This window comes from Corvus brachyrhynchos, unplaced genomic scaffold, assembly GCF_000691975.1.
Source record: "Corvus brachyrhynchos isolate BGI_N302 unplaced genomic scaffold, ASM69197v1 scaffold114, whole genome shotgun sequence".
NCBI lineage: Eukaryota > Metazoa > Chordata > Aves > Passeriformes > Corvidae > Corvus > Corvus brachyrhynchos.
The window spans coordinates 2,800,728-2,810,366 of record NW_008238337.1 but is presented as its reverse complement, the minus strand read 5'-3'; the positions used below and the strand labels follow the sequence as shown (position 1 = coordinate 2,810,366).

General features: G+C 40.4%; 1 protein-coding gene across 1 annotated transcript in view; it reads right to left on the bottom strand.

Moving 5' to 3' along the window:
• Positions 1–2,320, bottom strand: part of VPS37B (VPS37B, ESCRT-I subunit) — a 6,478-nt gene extending 4,158 nt beyond the window's left edge. Inside the window, exons 1-3 of the mRNA XM_017734783.1 lie at positions 2,057–2,320; positions 1,380–1,462; positions 63–271 (exon numbers count right to left, since the gene is read on the bottom strand). Coding sequence (XP_017590272.1) covers positions 63–271; positions 1,380–1,462; positions 2,057–2,201 — 437 coding nt within the window. The 5' untranslated portion in view covers positions 2,202–2,320. The remainder of the gene's footprint in view (positions 1–62; positions 272–1,379; positions 1,463–2,056) is intronic.
• Positions 2,321–9,639: the final 7,319 nt, after the last annotated feature.

Sequence of the window (9,639 nt, the reverse complement as noted above, 5' to 3'; positions counted from 1 at the left end):
AGGGAGGCGGGGGGGGGGGGATTCGCCGGGGCACGACCGGGGGGGGAGGGTTTGCATCCGCCTTGTAGGGGTCTTCCGGGCCTGGCGCGGTCTCGGGTGCCCTCGGCTGCGCCGGCGCCTGAACCTGAGGAAGTCTCTGTCCCTTCAGCACCATTTCCTGGAGCTTCTCAATCTTCACCCGGCGCAGGTGAGCCAGTTTCCGCTTGCTCTGGTACTCGTCGATGAAGGAATCCAGGGGTATTTCACCATCAAGGAACTTTTCTGCCATATTCTGTCAAATACAGAACATTCTCTTAGGAAACAGCCTACTGCAACAGAATCTAAATGGCTCACATCCCAAAAATAGCATCATTTTGCCTGTGATTTTCCAGCTGGCATATGGAAGATGACTGGCATATTGAAGAATTCTGAGAAGAACTTTGAGTTAGTTATTACTCAGAAGCACTGAGAGTTAAATATCACTTTTGCATAAATTTATACTGAAGTAACAGCACTAAAAACATCTGAATTTTGCTCTGAGCATTCCCCTGATCACCAGAGATGGGAATGAACCAAGTGCAGCAGCTTCCCAGATTGCCAGCTAAGCTGAATTACAGCTCAGTGCTGCTTGAATGCCAACAGAAACACTGGGAACTCGGTGAGACTCAGCACAGAGATTACTGCTAAGTCAGGTTTAATACTCACCCTTACTTGTGGCTTTGGGTAAATGATGTTTAATAATTGAGAGGTGAACAAACATATAATCACAAAATTCAGCTTGTCCTGGGAATTTCTTTTTATAATCACAACTCAAGGCTAATAAGCAAATTTTTTCTCCTGATTAATTACAGAAAATGCCTGCATGAAATCAGCAAACAAAACCAAACACTTCCATTATTCTGAAGTCAGATGACCCTTCAAGCACTTCTGTCACAGCAAGTGGTGACCACTGGCACCTGCACAGACACACTGAAATCACAACGGAATATTTCACCAGAAACACTGGAGGAAAAGCAGCATGGGCACAGTTTTTTTATTAGGCTACTAATTGACATTTATAATGATGTAATACATATACCAGGCAAACTCCACTAAAAGAAGATTCCACATTTTTATACTCTACGAGTTTGAAGGCAAAGCCAAGGAACTAAAGAGGGCTTGCCAATCTTTTCTAAAAAGAAGCACTTTCTCTCTTAAACTTCAAAGATGTTAAGAGTAAAAAATTACTCAGATAAAAAAAAATAAAATTGCTGGAATCAAATAGCTGTTCACTGAAGTTCAAAGCAGAGACAAGACCATACTCTTAATCTGTCACATGTTCAACTCTGTACTGCAGCCACGGACACTGGGAGGTTCTGGTAATGGATGGAAGTGGCAGAACTGGAGTGCTCTGTCATTACCTCTGTATCTTCCTCAATCTTCGCCCCCTCGGTCTGCAGCAGTGCCAGCAGGGTCTCCAGGGAAGCATTACTGGATTGTCTGTCTGTAATGGCACAGGAAGAACAGAAAATGACAGCTGGCTCTAAGTGACTTCTAACGACACAACAATCTCTAAGGCACATTTGTACAACCAGCAGACTGCAGTTCTAAACAGGGTGAGGAACAGTAAGAAATATATTAAGAAGTTCAGGAATATTGTCACAGTGCTAAGAGCTGAAATTTAGTTCCAATTATATATTTATAATATTGAAAGCACTTCAGCAAGTGCAGTATCAGATGTACAGTATAATTCAGTATGGAAGTTAAATGCAACATTCCATTTAATTTATAAACAGTCACTGAAAATTCGAAGTATTTTGCTCTTTAGCAAGGTAAACGAAGTTGATAATTTAGAGAAGAGTAGGTCAAGAGTAGGTAGGTAACAGGAAGAACCCACAGTATCTGTTACTAGATGTGATAGTCACTTAATAAATCATCAGAAGTGTGATCTATTTCAGCACTACACAAGAATGACATTTCACTTTGTACCCTAATTCACCCAGCTAAAAACGAGACACCAAAAACCAACAACAAAAAGGCAACATATTTACATTCACTTAGAAAACAGCAAATCATAATTGTCAACAGCCAGTGTTACCTAGTTTTGTTTTCTTTATCTGGTATGCTTCAAAAAGAACTTGCAGCTCTTGATATTTCTCAGTCAAATTTGATTTCAAAGACTCCAACTTTGGCTGGTACAGGAGATTTCCTTCTGCCAGACTGCGGTTGCTGGCGAGAGTCATGTCCTTGCTGTGCTGAACATTTTGGGACTGGATATAAATAAAAAAAACCCCAAAACCGTGTGAAATAACAGTGAAATTATTAAGCAAGACAAAATAGAACTTGAAAACTTTTAAATAAACAACAAAAGTAAGCTCTATGTAAAAATTAGTGCCGTGGCATTAGACCTGCAACCGATGAACAAATGATGAACATTGACAGATAAAGCAATAATAGCTCTTGAAAAAATCTGAATTCCAGCAGTGAGATACAATGAGTGTAGAAGAATGTCATCCCTTATCTTGTTAACATATAAAAAATAAGGACTGCATCGTGACTGCTTCTTCTCCAGAATATTCTTCCCCAACTGTCTTACACCAATCCTGGATTAATGCCAAAACCTTCATTTTTTTTCAGTTTAATCCTTCTGCTTAACATTTCCTAGCCTAAAGAAAAAGTGACAATTCTCATATACCCAAGATTCAGCCAGATTCCAGTTTGCTCACACTCACACATGCACATGATTTATCAAGAGAGCCTTCAGGAGCTTTGGGAGAGCCGAGTGTTTGGAGAAGTCTGCCCTGGGTGTCACGTTAGATTCATTAAAATATTCAGACATCAAAAAGGAAAAAAAAACCCAACCAATGGATCTGATTTCAGATCCTCAGTCTGAATCAACAAGTGGAATAGTCTTCCCATGGCACAACAGACTCATTCTACTAAGCTGCCTTCAAAATCAGCACAAGTTTGGTACATTTTTTTGACCTCCCCCATCCATATGCCCCTTCTAGTCCAGGTTATCCCTGTTCAGCTGTAACTGCTCCTATTTACAGCCCTGAGTCTGTGCAAACAGAAGCACAGGCCTTGCTCCTTCCACACTCCTGGGTGGACACAGAGCCACACCTCAGAAACAGGAAAAGAGGAAACCCAAATGAGCTGTTTAAAAGCTCCACATAAGGTCAGGATCAAAATTCAGGTGCTTTTCCAAGCACAGCAACTGTCTTTGAGAGCAATTACTTCCTTTTGAAATATTTATATGCTACTTTAATTTGCTAAATTCAAAACTGGCTCGGTGTTACTTTAACACACCTTTGTCCCCAGATATTGCTCTTCAAAAACCAAAATTTTACTCTCACCCTGTTCTTGCTAAACCACTTTAAAACCCAACAACAGCCAAGGATCATGTAGAGTCCTAAAGTCTACACCAACCCCAATTCTACTCCAAATTGTGAAAATCAGAAACTACACTTTTGATATTGTTTTGTCTTCTCAAGGTTCTCACATCAAGCCTAAATAAGCATCCAGCCCTATGCTTGTGTTCAGTGTGGATCCTTTCCAAGAATAAAATCCCCTTCTTAGCTTTGAATCTAATGCAAAATAATTTTAATTAAACTGGTTTCCATTTGTTTATTCTCATATGATCCAATCCTGTTAGGACTGTTGCTTTCAGAAAGCTGGAGTCCCTCTATTTTACATTTTTTTTAAAACAATTATGAAGGGAACTAAAATACATGAGATTTAACAGCTTAATTACTGGCATCCAACCTCTTACCGACCTCCTGCCATCACCACTACTCACTGGCTCCTGAACTGCCAGCCAAGGAAAATTGTGTGTAAAAAGACTGATGGTTTCTGGTGCCTCTTCCACCATTTTAATGAGCTTACTACTTCCTTCCAGCAAATTCAGTATTTTCACTGCTTGGGAGGCTGATACTCTCATTTCAAAGCAAGTGCACAGTCAGTCAGGGAAGACCAGTTTAATGAGTGAACTTTGATCTCTCTTTTGGGATGAAGATGTACATTTACTCAGGGCAGAAAAAAAGCCAGTGGACACAAACCTATAAACCTTTCAAGAGCACAAATACCAGGAAAAGGAAGCTTTCACTAAAATCGTAGGTAGCAAAGTGGAGAAGGTAGAACTCCAGGTAAGCAGAGGAAGAAGAAAAGGCTTCCTTAAGTCAGATGAGACTTTTGTGATGTTGTCCCTGCCTCCAGTGTCAGAATATCTCTCAACAGGACCAGGCAGGAGGAAGAAGCAGCAAATTCCTCACCTTTTATAGTGATTTGCTGAATAACTTTACTTTTAAATAATTTCAAATGTGTGAAGATGATTAAATACCACTATGACATGATGTACCTGACTTGTAAAAATAAGAAAAATGTGACTGATATGACCTGCCTACATTTAAGGCAGAGTGACATCCTGTCCTTTGCATCTGATATCTAATAATTATGGACTAGACTAAACTTTGGCGAAAGTGTTAAAAATAGTTGTTCTAAGCTGAAAAAGTTAAGGTATTTGTAACTGCACTTTAAGTTATAGTGCTTGAAATTACACAGGACTTAATGACTCAACTTTTTCCATCTTTGAGCACTTCTGAGAAGGGCGTATTTTTTCTACAGAAGTTGATCAAAAATGGTAATTGACACTTAATGTTGACTTAAAATGTCACTCCTGAAGTCTTCACTTCCAGAATTAGTCTGTGTCAAATTTCTTTTACCAATGCACATTTGGAGAGAGGAGAAATTTGAATCTTACCCAAAACCATGAGAAGAACCAGTTCCTCAAATACAAAGCAAATTTAGGAATGATGTTTAATGAAACTTAAGGAGGAGCTGGTGAAGACCCATCCACCTGTTCAAGACATTGAAATACTTCATATAACCAAAAGAATTTTGAAGTCTGTGAATTCTATTTCACAACAAACAGAACAGACATAATCCCAGAGCAATGCAACTTGCATACAGTCATGATTTACAGAATAATCTCTGTCACTGATGTTAAGGTCTGTGTAAGAAACTTTACAGCAACTGTTCCACTGCACTTGGAAGTTAATTCGAGGAATCAGAAAGCAAACACTGTAAAGTTTGCTCAAAGAGTGCTGTAGAAAAGCTTTCAAAAAATGACTAATTTAAAACTACAAAAGAAAAAAAACAGCTGCAAAATCACCCAAGGGTCAAACCACAGCATGAGCAGTCCATTAAGATTATCAGTGCAGCACAAAGCATGCTTTCAGCATCCATTCATAGCTTTCCACAAGCCCAAAACAAAAGCTGAGGAAGGAATAAATCCAACAAAAGGTATTTTGTTGTCACATGTGCCGTGTGACAAAAATGTGCATTAGCAGGGAACTGCTCCTGTACTGGTTGTTCACCTGCCCACTGGAAGTGCAAGGAAAAAAGTTATTTGGAGATAAGAGTCAGGAGCATGGGACTCCAGTAGAATTCCTAGCAAGAGTGTTGAGGCCATGAGCACTTCAACAGGCAGGAAAAATTAATGTGAAACCAGATGAAAAATGCCAGTCAGAATCACGAGACACAATGAGACAGGACAATATTAAGGAGAACATATGCCTTTTTTTTAACTGCTAAGCTCTCACTATGAATTCAGAATGGAACAAATGGGGCAACCATACTGAGCTGCTTATAAGGGGATTTTCATGGCACAAGGATTGCTCACTACTGAGCAGACCACTCAGTACCAAACCGTGCTGCAAGAAAATGAAGCCATGGACACACGGAGGTTATTAAAAACAGTTTATGCAGCACTTCAAAACTTTGGCTGCTTAAAAAACGAATTTCTTTAACAGCTATAATTTGAATAATTTTACTCAAGGATTTATTAATAAGCATTTCCAAGAGCAGGAAGCAGCAACTGCTTTGGGAATTTAGAGTCTACTACTTTTATGAACTGCAGCTTTGTTTCATCCCACTTTTAAAAAAAGGGGAAAAAATGCTGGATAAAATTAAACCAGAACTAGCACTAGCTTAGCAACATTCATACTATAGATGTTGATCCTTTACTCCAAAATAATGGTTTGCAGCAAAAGTTATTTGTGTAAAACGTCTCTGAGAAGCGTCACTCCGGTTCATCTGAAAGCACATTCCCAGAGGAGCTGCCTCCTGAGAAACTGAGCAACTGCAATCCCAACTACCCACAAAGTCCATCAAGAGCTGCTATAATTATAAACTCGCTCTGGCCAGCACCACGGTGAGGAGTCTCTTGGTACCTTCGAGAAAAAGTCTCTTAAGGAGCTATAAATAAAAAGCAGCTTTGTGTGGCACCGTTTTAATTGCTTTATACAGGACACATCCATGTTAGTTTTAGATTTCTCCAGCCTTTATCATTCTCCCACTCTCTTTCACTTACACAAACTTGTAAATTAAGAATAAAATAGCAGTCACACTGTGGAAGAATAAAGATGCACATTTGGAGTGTCAAATTAACCCCTGAAACAGGAGCTGACAGGTGCAGAGTAGGAGAAGAGACTTCTTTTACAGAAGGTTTAGGAGTGCTTTTCATCAAGGACTGGTGAATAATAATACACCCCCTAACAACATCTGTTCTGTAATAAATATTAAAACACACTGCAAAGTAATTAGATTGGCTAAATTTAGCTCTTCTGATTACTTAAAAATGGCAAAATAAAGCTTAAAAGGTAAGTTGCAGCTCCCAAACATTTACTGCAGAGGCAAGACACTCAGCACTGCAATTTGCACTTTGACACAGACAGGTTACTCATTTGATGCTCAGCTAGAAGAGAAAAATCTGTAGTTGCCACCAAGTCTAATTCCTAACTTTGCAACTAAATTTCATGTTTGGCCAACAAGAACATGACCACTTGCACAATGTGGTTTTAGGACAGGAGTAGGAATCCAAGAAATCTGGGCATGAATGCACATAGTTTAACTTGTACTTTCTGCCCTACGTGATCTTTTCAATCAGCTTTTGAGAAAAGGACTATGCTCAAAAAATTCCTTTTGTGCTTGCCAGTGTACTCTGCAATGCTGGAATGAGAAGAAGGCAATGCATTTCTGACTTCTTGATTTCACATAATTAAGGTATTGAAAAGCAAATAATTTTTGGCCATGGAAGCTTAGCAATAAGTAACACAATACTGCACTATTACAGAAGTGATGCTCCAGGAGATAAAAAGAAAATTCATTTTCACAGAGAAATTCATCAAATTACCACCAGTGTCAGGTCACAAATTCTCTCATCTGTACTTTTTAGAATCACTGAGACTGACTTTTATAAACAAGGTACTTTTATGACCCTGCCCTGGCAGGGGGGTTGGAACTAAATGATCTTTCAGGTCCCTTCCAACCCAAACCATCCTGTGATTCCCTATTTCATGAAGATGAATGCTGTACATGTACTACAGAGACCAACCTGAAAGGATTATAAAAAAAAAACTCTTCTCAGTTTTAAAAGACTGAGAGTACCAGACAAGGAGCTTCCTTCCTCTTTCTCACAGACAAGATGTTCGTTGTTCAAGCCCTGCAAGCCCAGAGGCTGCAAACTCAACCTCAGAGACAGGAAAAGCACCAGTTCAGCTCTGATGCCACAGTGTCACACACCTGGGGACACACGTGCAGGACATGCTACAAGCACATCACCCCGTGGGCACACACAGATACAGATATACACCCCCCACACACTGACACATACAAATCCTGCTCAAATGCCACACAGGAATACATTCCCTGTAAGGCTGGAAGCGCCTATTTTTAGCTGTTAGCAAGAAAGCCAAGTGGTTTTTCCAAATCCTCCTCCTTTGTGAACAAAACATTGGGGTTTGAGCTGGGTTTCCCTTGCAACAAGGAGAACAAAGGGTTTTTTCAATTATGGAATAATCAGCTTTAATCAACTTTGCCACTGAAAATACAAGTGACCTCAGAGAAGTGACTCAGGAATCGTGATTTAATTGGCATGTCACGGTAAAATTAGGAATGTAAGGACTTTGGAATAACCCTACAACCTAGATACATATGGACTGACAGCCAAGTAGCAGTGAAGTCACCATGGTTCCTCCTTAATGTTCAGGATTTCCCTCTCTCCCGCTTCCTGCCACACACTTCCCAGTGAAAACTCAGGTCTCAGCAACACAAGCTCAAGCAGTAAATAATTCAATGAAGGCGAAAACAGAATGAGGAAGAAATATTCAAGCATGGCCAATTCCTTCCAAGATGTATAAACACATTTCTAGTTGAACAGACTCCAGTAAAAGCCTCCACATCCAATAAAAGAGGATTATAGCAGACAGCAGCACAGCCGTGTTTCCACACAGCCTGAACACCTTCAAACCTGGCCACACTTTCCAAACACCACAAAATATTCCCTCAGGCCCAGAGAACTTTACTCTACAATTTAAAAGCCTTCTGATGCCAACGAAAGAGGAAAACCAGAGGGTCAAATCCAGAATATGGGCTGGTTGTGTAGTGAGAGAGGATCTTTTCTACGGAGGTCATGAGGTTTTCTGTCACTTCTGACCTACCGTCTTAAGTCCATACTGACGAGTACTGACAAATAAATAATAACAAAGAGCCTGGCCCTGTGCTCGTGTCCCTTGTCAGAGGTCACATTGGAGCCAGCCGTTCACATCTTTACAAAGTTAAGCCCATTATAACCCGCTGACTTTCCTTAAATAGTTTTTATACAGCAGAGCGCTCCAGCCCCCAGCAAACCACGGGGCTTCCAAGAGCTCTGCATGTTCTACTTTCCACAGCACCGCCTGTTTCTTCTAAGTTCTCAAAATATAAGCTCGCCCAAAAAGTTATTATGGCTGCCCCACTGTCAGAAATCTATTGGCACAAACTTCAAAATCCAAATTGTTGCATAATACAGCAAATAAATTCCCCAGGACACCCCATCAACTCAGCCTCAGCCTTCAGTGGGCCTCTCCATGTGTAATACTTTGACAATTTGGCTCGAGGTGATCCAGAAAAATTTTCTCAGAAGCACCAAAAGGACCGGAATCTTAGTTTGAGGGAACACAGTTATAATGGATTTCACTTAATAAACTAAGCTTCTTTCTCAAGAACGTGTTGCCACTTTTTCCTTTTCCTGAGGCTTTTATCCTCTAATTTAAAAAAAGTAAAACAAAAAACCCCAATAAATACAGGACCCAGATAAGTAGAGCACATTTTTTTCTTTTAAAGTTTTCATATATATAGTTTCATCTTATTTGCTCTTATCTGACTAAGAGTGAGAGTCTTTCAGGCACATCTGTGGCCAAATAAACCCAGAACAGTCTCATATCTGAACTGTAACACACAGGGTCCATTGGCACATCGAAAAACCAGTTTAAGACAACCACAGCCAGAGAGAGAAAACAGACTCCTATTTTGTTTTAAGAAGCACAGATCCAAAAGCACGACTTAGAGCCTGATGCACTGACAAAGACACTTCAAATAGGCAAAACAAGCAGCAGAAAAGCCTGACAGCCCTCGCTGCGTCCAGCATACCAACCGGGGCACACAGAAATCTCTTTCACATTGTTTTGAATTCACGCTGGCAAAATCCTTCACCACGACCAAGACACAAAACAAGGGCTGTACGAACGGAAAAGCTGATCGCACCTCCGGGCCGTCAGTGTCTCCCAATTCAGCGGCTGAATTAATTTAATTCAGCGTTTTCAGCCCGGCGAGCCCGCACCCCTCCTATGGCCCCCAGCAGGC